We start from the raw sequence: 22664 nt of genomic DNA on the forward strand, positions 1-22664 counted from the left end.
CCCTCAGCTCTCTCCTTCCCTAGTTTCCCCTTCTCTCTTTCAGTGTATCCCCACTGGTGTTTGTTCCCTCGCTAATCCATGATTCCCATAGGCTGTTCTACATAGAACTGCTCAATGCCTTATGCCATGATGTGCAGAAGAGCAATGCCCTGTAGCACCCTACAGGGAGAAGAGGAGAGACCATAGGGCTGGAAGCAATGAAGGATGCAGGCAATGCCCCCTTCCATCCCCATTAGAGATTTGGCATCCTTTGAGGACATGCACATGTTTGGGAGTCTCAATTTCACTCATTCATAACAGTGTTACCAAATCAGTTTTATGGCACAAATTAATTTCTCACACCAGATTAGGATTACACTGTAGGACTGGTCACAAGACGAATTAATGTGAAGAGGAGAGTTATTATTAAACAAAAAATCTACTACAACGGCAGCATAAAGAAACAAGATTGCTTCTGGCAAAGTAACCTTTCTTTCAGTTTTGCCCCAGTGTTCCAGTTCACCTCTAACAGCCTTCATAATCAAATGAAGGCAGAGTGGATAGTCAAAAGAACACTGCAAACTCAAATGATGTAAATGAAAACTGGCTAGGACAGAGAAGCAACAACAATGAACTTTAAAAACCCACATATGCCTGCTTTTGTTCGATTTACAGAGTATATATGAGATTACAATTTTTACTATGTATACGCTTAAGAAAATATTTTCTTAACAGCAAATTAAGTCACATATTGTGAATAAATATACTGTTACCAATTTATTCTGTTTGTCAAACAGAATGGCATGGAGAAGTAGTTGTGATTTAAACATATCTTGCATCCTGAAAAAACTTTTAAAAGGGCTTTAACTTGTACCTCCTGGTTCTCATTCACAGTTGTATTTTTCTACAAATAGTTGCAGGTTCTTACTCAAACTTAAAAAGAGAGTGGTATGCTTGTAGTAACGTTTTATATGTTGTACTAGTTAACTGCTGCAAACTAAATACATAACCCGGGTAAGTTCAAAGTCAGTCACAGAATACCTTAATTGTTTACAAGAAATCCTTGATGTTAAGATCTGCTAATGGGTCCTTTGTTGGAGGTTTCTTGGGACTCTGAGTGGCAGGTGTAGGGCTTGGAGAGAGCTGACAAAACAAAAACCAGCCAAGGAAAGCAGAAAAAGAAAGGAGACAGATGCACAAGCATTAGGTAGATTTATTCTACACAACAAGCACATTACAAACATGCAAAAAGTTAAGAGTTCTTGATTTATGGGCTTAACATAAGTCTTTTCTCTGTCATCTCTTGTTTGACTCCTGTGTTTAATTTCAAAATACAATTACTACGAAGTTGACAGTGCTTAGCAGCAGGGCCGGCTCCAGGCACCAGCTGAGCAAGCAGGTGCTTGGGGCGGCCAAGGGGAAGGGGCGGTACGTCGGGCTCTTCGGCGGCAATTCGGAGGAGGGTCCCTGTCCCTCTCGGAGGGAAGGACCTACCGCTGAATTGCCGCCTAAGAAGAAAGTGGTACGGTGGAGCTGCCGCCGATCGCGACTTTTATTTATTTATTTATTTATTTTTTCGCCGCTTGGGGCGGCAAAAACCCTGGAGCCAGCCCTGCTTAGCAGACATTTTAATTCAAGACAAAACAAAATGTCCTGGTTTTCTAAGCAATTTACTAGTCATAATTGGCAGCAGTGAATATTCTGCTCAGTGTACCCATTAAATGATAAGGGAGTTTAGAGAGCATGTCAATGCCTAATACACTTGCCCAAGCAAATTAGAATTTCTCTAACTAGATAGTTATAGAATTGTTCGGAGCACTAACCTGGTAAGAAGGCAATTTAATTGATCTTTTGTAGCAACAGTTTAACATTAATATATGGAACAGGGCCGCCCAGGGAGGAGAGGGGGGACAATGGGGCAATTTGCCCCGGGCCCCACAGGGGCCCCCACGAGAGTTTTTTGGGGGCCCTGGAGCGGGGTCCTTCACTCGCTCTGGGGGCCCCGGAAAACTCTCGCGGGGCCCGGGCCCCCAGAGCTTCTTCCGCTCCGGGTCTTCAGCTGCAATTCGGCGGCAGGGGGTCCTTCCGCTCCAGGACCCGCCGAAGTGCCCTGAAGACCCGCGGCGGGGGGGGGTCCTCCCGCCGCAGGAACCGCCGCCGAAGTACCGGGTCTTCGGCGGCGGGGAGCCCCTGCCGCCGAAGACCCCAGGCTCTTTGAATCCTCTGGGCGGCCCCGATATGGAATACACAATATAGTTTTGCAGAATAACTTAGTGTTCACTGGCATAAAGCAATCTGCAGTCAAAGCAAAAGCCAAACATACAGTAGGCCAAGCTACAGTATACACAATATTAAACACAAAAAACTACATCAAAAGAACACGATTAAAGTTGCAAAGACAAGCACTCAAAAGTTTGGAAATACGAGAATTAAGGTTCCACAGGCAACCTTAATTTTGGCTCCCTTAGACTGAATCATAATGCATATGCACAATTACTTGATCCCATATTATGTTTTCCACAGGACCTCTACCTCATTCAATGCACAGGATGGACAATGCTCATGTCATGAGCTGCTATTCAATACTTTGTTTTTTCCTCACTTCTCAATGTGTGGCCCATCCCTTGTTTATGGCACACTATTTCAAACCCGATTCTGAAAACAGAATTAATTTCCTCATAGGCTTGTATCTATAGTGCTCAGCGTAGTATGTGAGTGCTTCCAGCATTCATGAATTTATCTAACACTATTATGAGGTGAGGAGGTGTTCTCCCCATTTTGCAGTTCAGAAACTGAGGGCCAGAGAGATTAAGGTCCAAAGTTTCCATTAATTTTGGTTGCCCAACTTGAGACACCTAGAACCTGATTTTTCAGAGTATTTTGCATTGTGTAGCGCTTTATATGATCAGTCACAAGTGTAATTAAGTCAGTGGAAGCAGTGCTTTGCTCAACACTTCTGCAAATCAGACCCAGGGTGTCAAGTCAGGCACCCAGTAAATGAAAAGCACACAATTAGTGTGACCACCTGAGAGAAGTTTGGTTTAAGTGGACTTGCTATGCATCACATAGGAACTCTATGGCAGAGGCAGAGATAGAAACGAATTCCCCAAAGCAGCATTCAACTGCCTTGACCATGAGACCTTACTTTCTCTTCCTGCAGTCCCCTACCTCATTCACTACACATTCCCCAGCTTCGGCAACAAATGAAGCGGGTGTCCTACAGACAACAGCATTCCCTCCCTACATAACCCTTATCCCCAGAGAAGGTCCATCCTGTGCCCTGAATGAGATAGGATCATGTGGAATTTTACAGCAATTTTTCTAATGTTTATAACTTGGCCAAATTTGGGCACATTTTCACAGGGACATCAAAAGACACATCCCTTACAAAGGCATCCCTCTTGCCAAATTTCTCAAATCTCTGTTCCAAAGTGGGGTGGGGAGTGGGGGAGAGAGAAGAGGGAGCCAGGACTTATCAGGGAAATGATTGCCAGAATTTAACATTAGTGAAAAACGTTTTTCACTAGTCTTGTTCTTGACAATGGACTGAACTGTTTTGGCAGAAGCTTCCCAAAACATTTCAACTGGAAGACAACACCCAGCATGGTAAATTTCACCTCAAACTATTAAACTTTGGCAAAAAAATGTTATAAGCAACTGAAAACAGGAAGTGTCAGACTACTTTATTGGGCAGTGCTACCAGCCCCACCTATAGTACACACATTTCTTTGTCTCTCATATACCATATACTCTCCCTTTGAATTATACCAGAAGTACAATGTGACCTGACTGACCGAATATCCACGATCATATCTTTAACAGAATACATCTTATGGATGCCTCACAAATGTCACCGTAGGTTGTCTGTAGTGTCATTATACTAATATTTTTTATACAAAGCAATACAGCCACAACTGATATATTTTAAAACACCACAATAACATTGGTAATAATTTGTATTACTTCACACCTGCATTTCCCAACCAACATTGGGGCCCCTTTGTGCTAGGCACTGTATATAAAGTAAGAAATATAGCATTCCTGCTAGGGCCTGATGTCCCTAAGTGACAGTTTGTCCCAAGCAGGCAAGGAACGGGATTGATGCAGAGCATTTTAGAGCAAGGGCATCTCAAGTTATTCTCTAGCAAATGCTTCCAATAACACTGCTCTGTGTCTGGCAGTGACCCACCTATCCCCAACCTGTTTAAGTGAGATACACCGAAATAGGAAGCCTTTATGGGAAGGTGTAATACTTGGATGGGGGAGCCTTTACAAATCCATCTCTTCATTCTCACTGAAGGTAGCTCAACACCCAACTTTTCTGTTTGGGCAAAGAAAAGAGTATCGTGTATATAAAGGGACATTTTCATGTGATTTATTCTCATAAGGCTACATACACTTCAGTGGAGTTAAAAGCCAGCACAATAAAGTTCTCCTTTATCATATACTCAGAGCTGTATATAGATAGCATTTAAAACCAAGTTTCCAGCCAGGGTTTAGTAGGAGGAAAAGCTTACACAACAAATGGCTGTATAAGTGGCATTGCATTCCATGCCCTCAATACCCTATTTCTACTTTAAAACTTACATTTAATTATTTTACATATAAAAACAGACTTACTTGTGCACCAGGTCCAGATGCAACTCCGAATGGTGGCCTCATCATAGGTTGTCCATACATAACTGGCTGCTGAGGCATCATGGATACACTTGGTCCAGAAGGAGGCTGCAAAATTAAGAAGTTAAAAATATAAGGTTGCTAAAATTGATTAGGAAGGAGTTCTTTAATGAAGAAAAATATCACTCACCATTCCAAATCCTGATCCTGGCTGTGCAACTGGGGGGACACCTGAGGCAGGAGGAATAGCACTTGCTGGAGGCACAGTTCCAGTCTAAAATAAAACAAAAAACTCTCAGATGAGAATTTCTATAAATCCAACTGCAATTACATAGAATCAAAGTAGGGAAAAATCTTATTGTATTTCAAGATCAAAAATGTCAGAACTATTGTACTAAATATTGTTAGGTGTTAGATGTTGCCCAAATTGCACAGCAGCCCACCTCTCAGGCAATTCAGCCATTTTAATTCTCAAAACACTGAGAACTGGTCATTTGAAACGTCAAAATTTGGTTTCTAGAAAAGTATCTAGAAAGTATATTTATGTCAATGATATTAAACTTTAGATATTCACGTCTTACTAGGATTTGCACGGTATGTTCTGCTCTATAGATAGAATTCTTAATTCTGAAAACAGCTTCAATATATTATCCATGTCTTAATCTAATACAACTAGAAAATGACTGGAAGGGAAATCTTCTGTACAGAACTGCAACAATACTTCCTATTTATCTTCTTCCCACCCGATACTTTTCAAATATGTTAAGGGCTGTTACAAAGAGGATGGGGATCAATTGTTCTCAATGTCCACTGAAGGTAGGACAAGAAGTAACGGGCTTAAATCTGCAGCAAGGGAGATTTAGGTCATATATTAGGAAAGGCTTTCTAACTATAAGGATAGATAAGTGCTTGAACAGGATTTCAAGGGAGGTTGTGGAATCCCTATCATTGGGCATTTAAGAACAAGTTAGGCAAACACTTGTGAGGGATGGTTTAACTATACTTGGCCTTGCCTCAGCATGGAGGATGAACTAGATAACCTCTTAAGGTACCTTCTAGCCCACATTTCTATGATGCTACATTAGCACCCTTGATTGGTTGTTGCTCCAAACAAAATGAATTATGAAGACCTTTTAGAACATGTCACACATAATACATCTGGGATTGTTTATCTTGATCCAAGATGAGCAACACAGCAACCTACAGATCCTGGTCAATTAATTACTGTGATGGATTAGTGTATGTCTGTATGTGTGTCTATCAGTCTGCAAACTCCATTTTCTTTTGTGTACACCATTTTGATTATGAATAGTGCTGCACCTTCACTTTTGCCTTTTAGCCTCTATATTTGACTGGAAGACCCAAAAGATGTTGGCACAAAATCTGTGTGCCCATTGGTGGAGAGCTTACCATGGAGAACTTTTAAGAGTCATTATTAACCTAGATGGTCGTCCATTCAAATGGATACATCCTAGAGCAATGAGCTGGCTGCAGATCAAGTGAGTTAGAGTCCCTAGTTTGGGGACCAAACAAAAAATCACCTGACAAGGGACCTGAAGACAAGGGACTTGGGGGGAAGAGCGCGTTTGCCTGATATAGAGGGCTAAAACTTTATAAGAACAAGTACTGCTCTTAGCAGGGGCTCTCTCTCATAAACCAGGAGAAAAAGGTATGGCTGGGCAGGAAGAAAGGAGGGGCCTGAAATTCTGAAAGGACTGATGAAAACCCAAAGGGTTCCCAGAGTGGTGAGGACAGGGGAAGGAAGGATTTGCATGCAGCTGTTATTTTCCATAGATCTTTACCCATTGTGCTTGGTCTATGAGTAAAATGTAACTTGTTTAGAAATTACTTTGTAAAGGTCTGAGGGCAGGTCCACACTGGGGCGGGGGATCGATATAGGAAACGCAACTTCAGCTACGAGAATAGCGTAGCTGAAGTCGACGTTTCCTATATCGAACTAAATTTACTTACTTCGGGTCCACGTGGCGCAGGCAGGCTCCCCCGTCGACAGTGCTTCCTCCTCTCGGCGAGCAGGAGTTCCGCAGTCGACGGGGGAGCGCTTCTGGGATCGATCTATCGCGTCCAGATGAGACGCGATAAATCGATCCCAGAAGATTGATCTCTACCCGCCGAATTGGGCGGGTAGTGTGGACCAGCCCTGAGTGTTACTTGCTCTAACTGCTGTAACACTTGCTTTAACTGTCACAGAATCCCTAAAGGGTGAAACAGTAATCTAGTTTCAGTTGAACTCTGCAGAGCGTCAAAAATTACTGGGGATGCTTTGGAGAGCTATCACTAGCTTCAGGGCCAAGGCAGTTGGACTGTTGCATACCTTCTCAGGAAGGTGTGTGTGTGTGTGTGCGCGCACGCGCTCTAACAGGCTTCCAAAGAGAGTGAAAGAAACTCTTTAAAAGCCACCACTGCCTTTGAAGTATCCTCCTACAACGGTCCAAAGCATAAGTTTGGCAAATATTTTTACTAAGCCAGCCTTTGAATGAACATCAATATGAATACAGGTAGTCTGTCTAAAGACTAGGACCTTTAGATAAGTTTTGATTACTAATTTTTGTCTTTGACTGTTATTGTGCAGTGCCATAGGTACCCTCCGTTATAGACACTAGACAACGTATAGTAATAATTTAACTTCTTGAATATTTAAAGAAAGTTAAACAGTCCTAGAACTATTAAAGTTCACATAAACAGTAGGAATGGACTTTAATTTTTAAAACAATAGCAGCAATAAGAATCATGTAGCTAACATTACCATGTGAATTTAATACTCTCAAAAAGTGTCAGATTGATGCCCTGGACAGAGCCAAAGAATAGACAGCATAAGCAGCAGTTGTTAAAGCTTCAATATTGCTCTGCCAATGTATCCCAATACTGACCTGAAGGGACTTTAAGGGTTTCAATCTCCATAATCATTTCTAGGTCACTGGTATCCTTGTTGGCAGAGTTAATTTTTTTTACTGGCTTTAGACATCAGCGAACTATGAACTCTACCAAAGCCACCCAACCCATTTCATAGACACCAGTGAATTCCTATCAGATGGCAACTACTTTCAGTTACAACCAGTCTAGTCTGGGTTTGAATGAGTGACTAGAAGTGAAGTTCCACATCTCATTATAAATCTCCAGATGCATCCAGGTCCTCAGTTTTTCAATATCTGCTGGGAACAAGGATATCCTGAAACAACTGTTTTTAACTTGACTTCCATAAAAGAACTTATTACCAAGTTGTTTCTCATGAATGTACTACAAAGGCTAGTGGATTAAGTATCTGGTCGCAATGACATGCTCTCAGGCATATAAGAACAGCTACATTAATATATTAGTGACAATTTCCATCTAACTTTAAGCCAGCTGTAAGAACTGTAGTGCAGGCAAAGAGCAGTTAGTATTTTCAAGTTTAGTTACAAAGGTGTTTTTTTTTTTTTTTAAAGTAGAATTAGTAGAACTTTACAATGAAATTCACTTACATAATAGAATATTGCCCAACCTTTCTGGTAAGAAAAAAAAGTTGAAATAACAACTAATTCATTGATCAAAATTCCACACCCACATTAAATGGAAGCTGAAACAATGATTGCAAAAAGTGTCCCCTCCTGCATGAAACATTTTGCTCATAAATTACTAAAAGAAAATACCACACCCTATTGTCTTGGAAATGATTGACCACTCTTCTGGCACATATACACAGATCCTGAGCAGGTGTAGGTCAGTGTAGTTCAAATGACATCAATTCCACGATGCTGATTTACATCAGCTAAGGATCTGGCCCAACGACATTGGTAGTCTCAAATCAACATTTTCCATCATTAGTCACATTGTCATAGAAGATACCACAGTATTTCTCTACATTTAGAGACAATTAAAGTGTCTCCGATATTACAACATGTCTAACAGTTGGCTAATGTTGACTAATAGTCACAGTTCTACACACACAGTCCCCCAGAAAACACAGGGAAGAACACCAGTTTATGTACCCAATAGTAATAATTTGTTCCTATTTCATCATCACTTCAGTGGGTGCTGGACATGAAGTCCTAAGACTAATTACTGAACTACATACCAAGGGACCAGTTGGAGGAACACCAGTTGACCATGTTGCAGGTGCTACTTTTGGTTGCCAGTTAGCTCCTCCCGTTAACTTCTTTTCTCCAGCATTCCACTGAAGGTCTCCCCTAATAGGGATTCAAATGCAGAAGCAGAGATATAAGAATAAAGCTGTACACTGAATGTTAAAACTAAGCACTCTGAATGTATGTACATTAATTTACATAAACACTAAACAAAGTTAGCACGCGCATTAGTTTTTGTTATAGGCAACTGAGAAATCCTGAATGCATTTAGTGTGCATAGGTTGTGAATAAATTATCTCCAATCTCAGTAGTGGTCATTAGCTATGGCAACTAAATTGCCAAGCTTATGATAGTCTATATTAAAAGATGAAAACAGAATTAATGGTGAAAGCCTTTAAATCTCATTACCAATGAGTAATTAGCAATATGGGAGAAGGCAAAAACATTGTTTAGTGCTATATTCACATTCACCTGTATGGTATTATAATCTACAGGGGAGGATACAATTTATATCAAGGCAAAAAGTGAGGGATTGGCACTGCATATTCAACTGTTGATAAAGGCATTTCACAGTTAAGAATCTTGTTCAGAAAGCTGCAGCAGAAGACAAGGATGGCTTTTCCCTTCAGAACAGTCAAGTTGTAGGATACAAGATCTATAAAAAACATTCATAGAAAAAAAGGAGGAATATTTTCACCACTTCTAGATGCAGAACAACTATTAGTAAGGGGTAGCCCAACATTAGATGTTTTAACAAAAGACTGCAGAAAAAAATAACAGGATTTGAGGCACATGACAAACCGGTAGCACCTCAAACCTGGACAGTGTTGGAATTCCCCACCTTCCAACCCCAAACTAGTAAAAAAGGTAAAACTCAAAGTGAAGATTTTAAGAGAGACATGCTCTACAGATATAAGGCTTGTTTGATGGAACAAGTGGGAAAGAATCCATTGGAAACTTGGGGTGAAATCCTGACCCCACTGAAGTCAACTTGAATTTTGCTTCAATGGAGGCCAGGACTGCATCTTTTGTCAGTAAATTGGGACTGATTTTGTTTTAGAGTCTAACTAAGAAAGTGGGGAAACCAGCTAAGCTAGGAACAAAAAAACCAAAAACAACCCCCCCCCCAAAAAACCCAACATGGCGGAAAAGATCCAAACAATGATAAATTAAAGTAATTTTACATTCTCCTTTTCTCAACGAAAGAAGACCTTAGCCAAAATACCATGGATTTCCCCCCTCTTAGCTCAGTCTAAGTAGAGGTTGTGAACCAGCTCAGTAGTCAGTGGAGTCAAGCCAATCACAGAAAATGTATCTAAATATAAAGGTCAGCAAAAAGATAAAAGGGACTGTATAAACTTGGACACTACATCAGTTTCAAAACGACATATTTCATGTAGTTTAAGAACCTAAACTTGTCTCTAGTTACCCTGCCATTGTTGTGGTTTTACAAACCCCCATTTTCTTATTTCTTTAAAAGTATATCTCCCTATTAGTGTGGAAACCAATAGACTGTGCCAGAAAGATAGTGAAACTGACTACGTTCAAAGTGCTGTCAAATACACCAAACAAAATGGGAAAAAAGTTCTCTAATCTTTCACTTTTATTAATCTTATGTGTTACAAGGACCAGCATTTTTAAACAATAAAAAATAAACACCCAAAATTCAGAACTTACTTTTTTGATATGGTGCCAGAAATTCCAAGATCTGAAAATCAGAAATGAAATTAGGATAACAGAGTTACTTGTTTATAAAATTAAGTGAAGGATTCTGTCAAATGCTTTTAATGTAACATCTGTGCACCTGCACAAAACTGATCCAATAGCATAGTTCTAGGAATAGTACTCATTTTTTCTAAAAGCCCTCTAAATAATGAAAGTTAAAAATCTGAAGCTCACCACTTTCAATGATTTCCTTATGACAAACTTGTTCTTCCAAGAACTTACATTTCTTTAACATACAAAAAAAAAATTAAGAGGACTGAAGAGCCAATATCATTGTTTCCTTGACTGTGTATTTATGTATGTGTGCAAAATAAAATGTAAATATAGTTATGGATCCAAGTGGCAAGTCGTGTTTATCTTTTATGTCATACTTGTGAGAAGTTCCAGCCACCTGGGTGTAGGTGTGAAAACAAGTTGGTCTTTAACAGTATCCTTTCAAATTTTAAAAATCTTTTTGCATTGCATTGCTAGGCTAGGACTTATGTGCGCATCAACTGGCTCTCTAAGTTTGTAAGCAACAGAGTTAAGTGGACTTAAATTTAAAAGGTTTTGGAATCCCAGCGATTGAGAATTTTTTAAAAATAATATTTTCCTTCTCCTACATCACCAGTAGAGATCCTACAGGTGTATCCCCACTGCCCACAGATACACAGAAGTAACTGAGGATGGAATTCCATTTACAAGTTATCGTGCATAGAAGAAAAGAAGCCGGCTTTGTTCTTGTTGATCAGTTAACTGTTTTTAGGGCTGACAGAAATAAAAAAATCTGTTTGTAAAGCAAGTACATATTAGACGATGTCATTGAGAAACATGAAACAGTGCAATTTCTACGGTCTTTTTCAGACTGCAACCACATTTTAAATATGGTTACCCCTTGGCCCAAGCAGTTGGCCAGTATTCACGGCCTTGTTGGGTTGTTTCCATTAGGAGAAGAGATTGATTATACAAGTTTGGGGTGGTTTTTGTGTGTGTAATTTTGTTTATTTACAAAGAAAATACAAAGTCCTGTTTCCCTGAAAAAGTATAAATAGTTTTCTTGCTCAGAAATCAAAGTCTGCCTTTTCAGTGAGCACTCTGCCCAAAAGAAACTCTTCCTCCCAGGGCCATGCATTGCTGCATCTCCAGTTGTCTGCTGATTTTCTCCTTGATATTGGTTTCCTTTCCCACAGGGACACTGCTGCAACCAACCAAAGGCGCAGTCCTTACATGTGTAATCAGAGAAAACTCTTAAATCACATGGATTTGCCTCTGCTCAGGCCTCACCATGCTGGCCTGTGCCTTGGGCGGTGGCTTCTATTGTTTCAGCTATCACTAAGCAGCCACTGACTTTTACCAGATCTGATTGATGGCTGTTCGTAACCACTTCAGCTTAATGTACACCTCTAGAATGGCAAGTGCTATTTTTCCCATCTGTACTCTAGTCTGTTTCAAGTATCTAAGCTTGAAAACCTGTTTTCAAGAGACAAATTTGTAAGTGTCCCTTAGATTATAGAACAGACCAATTTAGTGTGCTTGAAAACAGAAGCTCTATGATATGGATCAAACTTTGACATGAGACCAGGAACTTCCATTCTCTGAAAACCTAAGCACCTTGGCCTCCTACAGAGGAGGACTATAGCATAACCCAATGAATCATAGAATATCAGGGTTGGAAGGGACCTCAGGAGATCATCTAGTCCAACCCCCTGCTCAAAGCAGGACCAATCCCCAGATTTGCCCCAGATCCCTAAATGGCCGCCTCAAGGATTGAACTCACAACCCTGAGTTTAGCAGGCCAATGCTCAAACCACTGAGCTATCCCTCCCTCCCTTTTTGATATTTCAAAAGGTATCTATGGCTGCCACAGAGAGGCAGGACTTTTGTGGGGTGCAGCAGACTGAGCTAAAGTACAAGTGATAGCTATATTTATGTACTCAAAAACAATTACCAATAAGTTGAATAAGTTGAGTAGTTAAGATCGTAAGTCACTTTAAGGGAAAAAACAACAACAACAACAACAACAACAACAACAGTAGTTGGGTGACTTACTGCCTACTAAATTTGCAAGAGATGAATCAAGATCACTTCCAAGGCCTTTGCTTGCTGCTGAAGCTGTAGCAGCTGAAGCTGCTACAGACTGACCAGATGGAATCATAGTTGGCATAAGAAGATCACCTAAACCATCAAACACTAGAATTTAAAGAAGACAGTAGATTAGGACAGTAACCTTTACTGTAATATTCCTTTAAGTAACACCACTGCATAGAACCTTTAGTATTACTCAACAAATGATCATAGCACAGACAATCACTACACCAGTATTACTAATACATAATTTCACATGAAAGAATGCTGACACGGCATGCATGGTATTTTACTAACACACTGAAATGTAGAATTATCCTGAAATAAAAATATACTAATGAAGACTGGAACAATACATGCCTAAATGGTTACAAATGCATCCTTAAACCTGGTAACAAACTTAAAAATCCCAGAACATTGCCTCTCCACGTATACATGTTTGCAAAGAGGTTTAGAAAAGCTATGTAAAAAAAAATTATTTTTATAGATGTACAAGTTACTGTAGTAGGAGAGCCAGGAAGATAAAGGATTTTAAAATGTTTTAACCAATAACAGGTTTCTCTAACATATCAATTAAAGGGATCAACAGGGATGTAACTGGTACTTTTCATCCACACTGACAGATCTAACTTCCCCAGAGCAGATGTCAGCTTTAGGAGTCAGGTTTACATATCATAACTCAAACTGCTTCTCTGTTGCCTGGTTAGCCCACTATTATTGTTAGTAACCTATATTACTTTATTCCACCACAGTAAATATTCTGACCCACATCTGATGTGCATGCTAATGTTATTTCAACAGGCAAGTGTAGCATATTATGCACTGGCAAGCAACTAAAATAATCAAGCAGCAGTACTACTCAGATTTCTCTCTTACTCATTTAGTTGCAGAACTCACCAATCGTAAATTTGTAGCAAGGACCCAGCATGGAAAGTGTAGAATGGAAGAGATACAAACAAAATGACAGCAGTGATGAAAAGTTAAGCTTTATGTCAAGCAAAGAACACTATCTTGATCTCAGTTTTGTGTAACCCTGGGTGCCATGCAAACTTAAGGGCTTCAGCAACAGCAGCGAGATCACATGCCTATACACTGAATATACAGTACAAAGTGTTTGTGTTTTTCCTCTGATAACTCCTAACAGTCATGCAGAGAAGCACGTGCAAAGAGATGACATACACACTTCTATTTGGTTTCTGCTAAAAATTGAGAAAAGGTAATGGGAACAAGGAAAGATTTCCTAGAATTATCCCCACTGCTGGTGAACGCTTATGGTACTAACTGGTATTTTCTCTTTCAATTGAATAAGTGATGGGAAACATTGATACCCATGAGAATTATTTTTATATCCTTTGTATTAAGAGCAGTAATAATTGTATCATTTATGTTACTGTTGAATGAACACATTTGTTCTGAAGATACACAAGGGAAACCCTTCCCTCACCTGATGGATCAAATGAGCTGCCACCAGTTGATGGTGATGTTCCAAAAGCTGCTTCAAAGTTGGGCTGTAATAAGGTGGCTTGAGCTGGAGTAACTGGTGATGGTGATGGAGAGGGAGCAATGAAAGAACCTCCAAAGCCTTTAAAAAAAAGTTACATTAAAAAAGATCAGATGCACCCAGATGGAACAACAAAATAAAAGCCTTGACATACTGTTCTTAAAGCCATAACATAATAGTTGCTCTATCATTATGCTTTCTGATATTAGATAATAAGCATCTCTTGATGTAATGCAAAGTATTCTAATAAAAATCACTCTAAAACCACCTAAAGGAAGATATACTGTAACTGGCAAGTTCTGGGTTGCAAAAATCATAAGATTGCATTGTAAACCTAATTTGTAACTTCACCCACAAATGAAATGCAGTCACCTCTGGGATAGAGCACATTCAGTGCACAATGTAAGATAGACATTAAATACACCTTACCTAATTATAATGATAGGGGTAATCTATAAGTAGGCAGAATGCAGTTACTGGGATTTGGTCAGGACACTGGGGTTAGCTCTTAAGGAAAGTGTACCATGAGTTGTTTAATGACCCTGACTTGAGTAGCCAGGAATGCCAACAGTACCTCTTAATCTCATATTAGTTAAATACTGACTGCATATTGATTCACCAACCAAGCAAATGAATCACCATCACTACTTCCTACAGCACATGGGACTCCTTTGCACCTCTCCCAATTTCTTATCTAACCTGACCCTCAATTTCATTGATTTCTGTTAATTGTACCACTTTCCTTTACATGTCTGGGCTTTTAAGTTGTCTCCAACTATAATTGTAGATTTTTGAAGTACTATAAAATATTGTAAATAAGAAAAATATGATTAGAGATTTATTTCTACAGCATTTTTCCCACTGACTCCTTGATTTAAATTTTCCTCTTGTTAAAAAACATTGAATGTTTTCCCTGAAAAATTGAAATAAAAGCAATAATGCACCACATTTCTCTCTAAAAATAGTTATGTGCCAATGTAACATGAGTTGAGTAGTTCTGTCTGCCAGCAAGATATGGATTCATAGTTATGGCTTGTTTTTCAGAGGTGTGAAACACCCAAAAATCTCAATGAAATTAACAGAAGCTGCAGGTGCTTAGCAACTTTGGGAGACCAACCAGTGTAGATTTTAGTCAGAAGGTCCATTTTCAAGTAGAATAGTCAGCAACCTACAATACTGTATTTTCTTGTTGCACTAATTTCAGGTTGTCAGGATTCTGGTTGCATTGGTTGAGGACACAGCATATATTGGGGTTTAGTGATGCCACAAAGTATAGGAATGAAAATCAGAACCTTGAAGTCATCTTGTGAAAAGAGTGAAAACTGTTAAGATTTGTAGTGTACACATTATGCTAAATGCTTAAAGATAGCAAATCTATTAACATTTTTAAAACAACAACACATGGCAACTGATGTACTTTAGGGAGATTATGGCAGATCAAACACTGACATTTTATCCACTTGCAAATTGTAATATGTACCTTCAAATGTCAGACTACTGTCATAAGGAAGAAGACAGCCAGACCTGTATGTTTGGAGAACACTGGACAAGTTGACTACCTTCAATTTAAATAATTAATACTTCTTAAAAAGTGTTAAAATTTAGGAAGTTAAAAAAAAAAAAAACACCTCACCAAAATTTATTGTAAGACAGTAATATACATTATGTTTCTCATAGCAGTTTAACCCCAAATCAAACTTTTGCCCCAAGCTTTTGAAGAAGCACATCACATTCCCAAAGAATACTTCATTAGCCCACTATTCTAGGAACAGTAGCTTTGGAATTATCCTGACACCATTTTCTAGAATATGAATGCACTAATAGATTACTGAGAAGTGATACAGTAATGTTGATTAACCGCAAGCAGCCACTCTCAGCAATCATGAGATACTGGTAACTGAAAAACATAACCTGGCAGGAGTCATGCCTTTCTAAAAGATCCCGATGAGTCACAATGGGTAGCTACTTCTCCTTCCCAAGGATTTGGGTAAGAATGGTGACAAAGTCAAACCCTACTTGCAACTACGCCTAGTAGATGCATAACAGCATAATTTGAATTAAACTGAAACAGGTGCAGAGAAGGGCTACTAGGATGATCAGGCGAATGGAGAGCCTATCTTACGAGAGGAGACTAAAAGAGCTTAGCTTGTTTAACCTAGAAAAACCAAGGCTGAGAAGGGATGAGACTTCTCTCTATGAATACATCAGAAAGATATACACCAGAGAGGGAGGAAGAGTTATTTAAGCTGAAGAACAATATTGGCACAAGAACAAATGGGTATAAATAGCCCAATAATAAATTTAGGCTGGAAAATAGAAGAATGTTTCTAATCAGAGGAGTGAGGTTTTGGACCAACCTTACAACAGGAATTGTGAGGGCAAATGACCTAACTAGTTTTAATATGGAGCCTGACAAATTTATGACCGGGACTACCTGATGAGGTTGTCTGTGATAGCAGGAGACTGGATTCTTTGACCCACAAGGTCCCTTCCAGACTATGTGCAACAAGGATTATCATGCCAGCAGCATGATGTTCCAAGTGTTTTTCAATCACAGAAGACACTATGTTCCAGTTATCTCCAGATAAAGAGGAGCTGGTACATGGCATAACAGCCTGCCTGTTCAAAGTGTATCTAGGAAAGACTGAATCAATGCTAGTTGGATAAGGAACACCACTATTTCATCCTTGATGAAGGCCCCTGACTTCTAGTAATTAAGACAGCTGCAGTCTTGGTTATGCTAGACTCACTGACCGTGGACACCTGGTTAATTAGTGCCCTTCCATCTCAAGTTAGCCTGACAATTCCTGGACAGAGCTGAGAGTGACCAGTCCACAGAAGTTAGAGAATTGCAATTAATGTGATCTAGAGCTGCCAAATGCTCTATCTGGGGCCCTGATAAGGTAATTAGGAACTAGACAATTAAGTAGCCCATGTAAATGGCTAAAGAAAGAATATCACTTTTCCAGAACCTGAACTGACTTCCCTTTGTTAGTAGATCCACTTGAGGGTTCTGCTAGGACAAAGACTTGAATTACCCCCATTAACTCAAACTGCCTCTTTTTCAAGGGACCCATACCAGCTGCAGTCATTGGACTCACTAAGATTTAGAGCCCAGACAAAATTATGAGGGAGATGAGCTGCCTTTACAGCATCCCATAGGCTCTCAAACATTGTCCTGAAGGAAACATGTCAGCCTCAAATCCCTCTGCACTTTCACTAAAACATTCAAAAACCTTGAGGACAAGCCTTCAAGAACTATGAGAAATCAAGAGGATTTTAAATTTAGAATTGGATTATGCTGCAGGTTATACATCTGCCATTATCTGAGGCAAACAAATGCTTAGCAATATGCGGTTATGGTTTAACAGAGCCTTTGTATCTGCCAAATTGTTATTCAAACCCCACTGGTATCCATTTTGGATTTAAAACGTAGAAGCTCTGTAAGCAGGAAAAAAAAAATAGTAAGTGAGGCTGTTGGAATTGTACCTCTTTTCACAGACATGTCAACATGTGGATCCAGAAACATTAAGCTTTATTCTTTCAAAGGCAGGATCACATACTTCAATGCAGGGTAGGATGGGCAACTGTGGTTTTGATGAATTCTAACTAAGCCTCAGTTATCCCCAAAACAGGTTCACATCCATCCTTTACACACTGAAGTGTTGATTTAATACAAACTTCACCAATTTTTTTCAAACCCCTCTCCCCCACTAATACAATGGAAAACTGAATATATTTTGAAGGCTCCAATTACTAATGAGTATGCAAAATATTCAAGGAATTTCTATATTCCTAGATAGACCACATTTTCATGCTGAAATTGCATTTTTGGGAGTAAAATTGCTTTCAGCCTGAATACACAAGATTGTGATTTGATGTTTTCAAACAGATTAACACTTTCCAAAATTTCACCACATGGAGACTGGTGAAAATCGGTTGCTAAATTTGCTTTAACATTTTCTGCAATTTTACATATTCCTACAAGTAACCAACAATGTTCTCATTCATGAAATTGGCTACAGATACTCCTATAAAATTGTCATTTAAGAAACTTAGCAAAAAGAGAGACTCTAAATTAGAAGGCAAGGACTGTCTTTACTGATGGCTCCTTATTTATTATCCACATACCCAGCTTCAAACAGCTGTTTTGGAACCAGTATATGTAATCATTTCTGGAACAGGCACTTATTTTCTTGTCATGAAATAGAAAGTTTTCTATGCATATGTGTTCTCCTTTAGATTTACCCCAAAAGAAACTCATAGCACTTGCAAAATAAAAATGGTCATTCCTATCTTTTATAGGATAGCTTCCCTATTTAAGGACTTATTGCGTGAAGGGGACCATATAAGAATGTGGATGAGGAAAAAAACCTAATCCATATTGACCAGCTGAGAAAGATTTAAGCCACCTTACTTTAAAGATGACAGTATGCAAGTATTTAAGGGACAAATATGCCTTAACAAATAGGGCCAAATAGTTCATAAGTGCTGGAACAGTTTTTATAGTTGGGAGTGCTGAAAGCGATTCAACAAAACTGAAAACCTTGTATATACAATGGAAACCACTTCAAATGAGGGAGTGCTGCTGTACCCCAAGCACCCATGAAGTAGTTACCTGAAAGGCATCAAGGAAAATTCAGAATTAAAGTGAAAATCTAAGAGCCCATGTATATGAGAGGGATTTAAAAAGGGAGTACAATATTAGAAAAGCAGCAACATTTTCAATCTGCTAACTCAAGGGAGAAGTAACACCTTTAGTTACTGGACTTGCCAAATTCATTTTCTAGATGAACCAAAGTCACAGTGAGTTAGTGACTATTCTTTGGCCATTTAGAAATATATAAATACATTTCCTGAAACTAGAGGAAAATTGGCTAGGAACTTTTTCCACCACTGATTTAGTGGCCTTTTTGGTTTGGTGTAGAACAGGTAGCTTGTGTTATCTGAGTCAGTATATGCCATCACATCAGGTTTGGTAGCATAAAAAGGTAATACTTCCAAGTTGGTCATTGCCTAATGTAAGTCAATAAAAAGGGTACTGCTCACAAAGTTGGCACATGGTAAACACCAAAGAAGAAAGCCAAATACGTAGTGGTGGAAGAAGGAGGCTGTGGAACATGGATATTTCTGGTTGATATGCATTTATTTTTACTGGAAGAAAAGCAAATAAGAGTGTCATACTCGTCCCCCAGAAGGAGTAGTGTGTTACATGTACACTTGGCAACGAAGCTTCAAGGAATCAGACTGACATCTTAAACTTGAAAATCAGCACAACATCCTCAGTTTTGATTTGGTGCCATACTCAGCACAGTTCAGGTTTTTACAATCCCTTCTGATATGAAGAGTGACAAACACTTTGAACACTGAGGGTGTTATGCTGCTCCTCTGTAATAGTGTCCTTTGTCCCAGTTCTTCTTACTGAGGGATACTATGAGTTTACTTTCCACACAGTTTGGATCAATTAAATCAGAAGAAAATAACTTTTCATCCTACTTTCCATGGAACTTCTAAAAACTAGAATTATGCACTGATATTGCAGCCATCACTTAGAAGTTACCTTAATTTATTAGCTATAATCTGCAGCACAAGTAGTACAGTAGGACCACTTTGATCAGTAACCCAAAACTGTGCAATTTTAAGGTATTTTAATATAATTCAAGTAGAGATGCCTTTGCAGTAACAGATTTAAATTCAAATGAGTTTATATTGTTTGATTTAACAGAAGCATAGCAGTACCACATAATAGTTGTGAGGTTCTGATCACCTCACTAAATCTTCAGTTTATATTAATTTTGAGAGCTGCTCATTTAGATATTTTCATTGTTTAAGATATTTGTATCATGTTTGATACAAATCCTGATGATGCATGGTTTGGATTCTTTTTTCTCAATGAAAAGTTTTTGGACAGAACTTTATTAAGTCTAGTACAGTACTGAACATATTTAGTCCAATAAATCATTCTCCCAAAACTGCTAACAGCAGTTATCCTCTGCTTCTCAGTTAGCAAAAATGTAAAACGGGGTAAGTGATGTTTGCAAGGATTAGTTAACATACCTTCAGAGCTCTGAAAATAACATTATCTGAATATTGTCAGAAATTAAATAAACTACAAATGGTGATACTTCCATTTGTTAAAGAAAGCTTGTACAGCTGCGAAGATACAGGACAAGTGTTTAGCATGGAGAGGTTTGTTTAATAACACTGACAAGCAGTTATACCCCAAAGTTATCAAAATTGTAACTAGTCTAGAGCAAGTTTACTTCTATAATCAACTCTTGTTTCCTGGAACTAAAAAGTTATCCTGTTTACTTGCATAGCAACACAAATATGCATGGGACCGTACAATAGATATAATACCTATTTCCAACCCTGAAGTAAAACCTAAAGGAAGAACCAACAGGAGGAGATTAGGAGAAATAAGGAGAGGGAAGTAGGGTTAGGAAAAGGGAAGAATAAGAGGATGAGAATAATATGATCATGCAGTCACTTAGGAGGAGATGTGCCATGAAAGTAGTAAGATGTTATACACAGCTTTATTTAAGCTACTTAAGAATGTTTAATACTATGAAATCTTTGCTGCTGTCCAACAACATTTATAGTTTACTCCACTGCAAAATGAAGGTTCATTTTGAAATAAAATAGGAGTGTGACTAAAAAAAAAAAAAAAAAAAAAAAAAAAAAATCCAAAAAACCCCAAAAACCCACTCTTCCACAATGAAGTACATAAATTTTATTTAAATTTGTATTTATTACCAGCCAGTAAGTCTGCAGAAGCTGAGGAACTAGAAGCTGTCTGGGTTGCAGGTTGGGGTTCAGAAGCACTACTTCCAAAAGCATCTACAGGGTAAATTCCACAATGCAGCAAGAAAGGCAAAAAAAAGTTTAACATAAATACTCTGATTCATCATTGCTATGTAAAGAATGCACGAATAGCAGTAGTATGACAACTTCATTCACCAGGTAGAATTACAGAATGAGGAGCAAACATGTTTGGGAACCTCAGACAGAATTGCAGAAAAAGTGGTTTTGATTGCATATAGTCAAGGTGGAGAAATAAGGCAATGCGCCAACACTTTTTTTTTTTAAAAGATATTTTCATATGGGAAATACAAGTGATTTTTTTTGACCAACACTTCGCCTGTGAGGCTTGTAAAACTAGTGGATTTTTCCAATAGGAGACCCCAACTATATTTACAGTATGTTATTTTTGACTTGAGTTAAGCCATTTACACAGATCCACATAATGGATTAAATAAAAGGCAATGATAACTCCAGCTAAAAAGTATATAGAGCTGAAAGTGCTCTTTAACAACTTACAAGCCTGTCATTTTAGTTGACTGTTTCACTGAAGTTTAGAAATAGCTTCATAATACATGAAACAGAAATTCTGTGGTGTTGGCATATACAGATAAAGTCTTATAAAAGCTAAGAGTTGGCTATGCCTATCCTAACTTCCACCATTTCAGATCAATTCAATATAATCTAGTAGAATTCACATTTACCAATTTGTTTTAGTTTATATACCAATTCCAGCTGCTTACAGAAGTTGAGCTGCTCAGAGAAACATCAACAGAAGATGAAAAGATACAGCTACATATAATGTACTTTGAGTGAAAACTCAAATACTTGATCAAGAAAGATAACCCATGCACTGAATATAGATGATAGAATGGTAAATACAATGAGGATGGATGATGTACTAGAAGTGTTGCAACCATTTATTTGCAGTTTAAGTTTTATTGAGTTTTTGGATAGGAAGACTTCAATACATACAAAGCTGTTCAGCTGCAACACTGCATGAGCTAAATTGTGAAAAGAGGAAATTGCAACTGCCAACATGAAAACAGTGTAAATGTATTTGAAATGAAGTGATTTAACTTGCAAGTGGTGAGGAAGGAGAAATACCCACCACCAAATAGGTCAATCACACCTGAAGAATCCACTTTTGCTGGAGAGGCAACGGGTAGAGGAGATGGTGCTGCAAATGCATCCACTGCAGTAGGCATATGACAGATAATATTTAGTATCAGCAAGTTAATAGCAATGATAACTAAATATTTTGAAATCCACACTTAGACTCCACCAGTTAGCACCACAGGACTTGTACATTAGTTGAGATACCAATCTACAACACTGCAATCAGAAAGTATGTGAAGTTTTGCATATATTAGTTTTTAAACCCCCCGTTTATGATGAAGACAGCTTTGTTGTGCACAGTGTAGCACTTATTTTCTGAAAAATTAAGGCTATACATACATGTCATCTACTACCAGTATAGATAACTTCAGTGGAGCTGGCAAACTGAATGTTAGCTGACACTAAATCTGAAGTTTTATTTTTAAGACATGTTTGTCTATCGGGACCATTAGAAAATATTCTTCAGGAATAACATGCATCACAATTTATCATTGAAACATTTGAGGTATTATAGACTGAGAATCCCCTTTCAAATCCCTAAGTAAGCATGAATCAATCATTTATTTTTACTTGGGAAAAAACTGAAAATCTGTAGTGTCCTGTGAAACAAGCACTCACCAGATAAGAGATCAGCAGTGAGAGAACTCTCAGGCACAGGAGAAGTTCCATGTGGTGGAGATGAAAAAGCATCTTCCAGAAGTAAAAGAAAAACCAAGTAGAAGTAAGTACTGTGTTTAAATCAAAGTCAGCTTATGCTGTAACAGTGTCAAATGAGA

General features: G+C 38.5%; 1 protein-coding gene across 25 annotated transcripts in view; it reads right to left on the minus strand.

Annotated features, from left to right (window-relative positions):
• Positions 1 to 1029: 1029 nt before the first annotated feature.
• SNAP91 (synaptosome associated protein 91) overlaps positions 1030 to 22664 on the minus strand; it is a 131030-nt gene continuing 109395 nt past the window's right edge. For 9 of the 25 annotated variants that reach the window (XM_065402032.1, XM_065402027.1, XM_065402041.1 and 6 more), the window contains 10 exons: positions 22507 to 22578; positions 21881 to 21964; positions 20725 to 20808; positions 13912 to 14049; positions 12432 to 12572; positions 10356 to 10386; positions 8669 to 8780; positions 4787 to 4870; positions 4600 to 4704; positions 1030 to 1122 (listed from right to left, as the gene is read on the minus strand). In XM_065402032.1, the coding sequence (XP_065258104.1) occupies positions 1030 to 1122; positions 4600 to 4704; positions 4787 to 4870; positions 8669 to 8780; positions 10356 to 10386; positions 12432 to 12572; positions 13912 to 14049; positions 20725 to 20808; positions 21881 to 21964; positions 22507 to 22578 (944 nt within the window). Of the gene's footprint in view, positions 1123 to 4599; positions 4705 to 4786; positions 4871 to 8075; positions 8100 to 8668; positions 8781 to 10355; positions 10387 to 12431; positions 12573 to 12739; positions 12768 to 13900; positions 14050 to 20724; positions 20809 to 21880; positions 21965 to 22506; positions 22579 to 22664 lie in introns of all 25 variants that reach the window. The other 16 variants (XM_065402033.1, XM_065402028.1, XM_065402031.1 and 13 more) reach the window with 8 other exon arrangements.

Source organism: Emys orbicularis, chromosome 3 (assembly GCF_028017835.1).
Source record: "Emys orbicularis isolate rEmyOrb1 chromosome 3, rEmyOrb1.hap1, whole genome shotgun sequence".
In the NCBI taxonomy this organism is placed as follows: Eukaryota; Metazoa; Chordata; order Testudines; family Emydidae; genus Emys; species Emys orbicularis.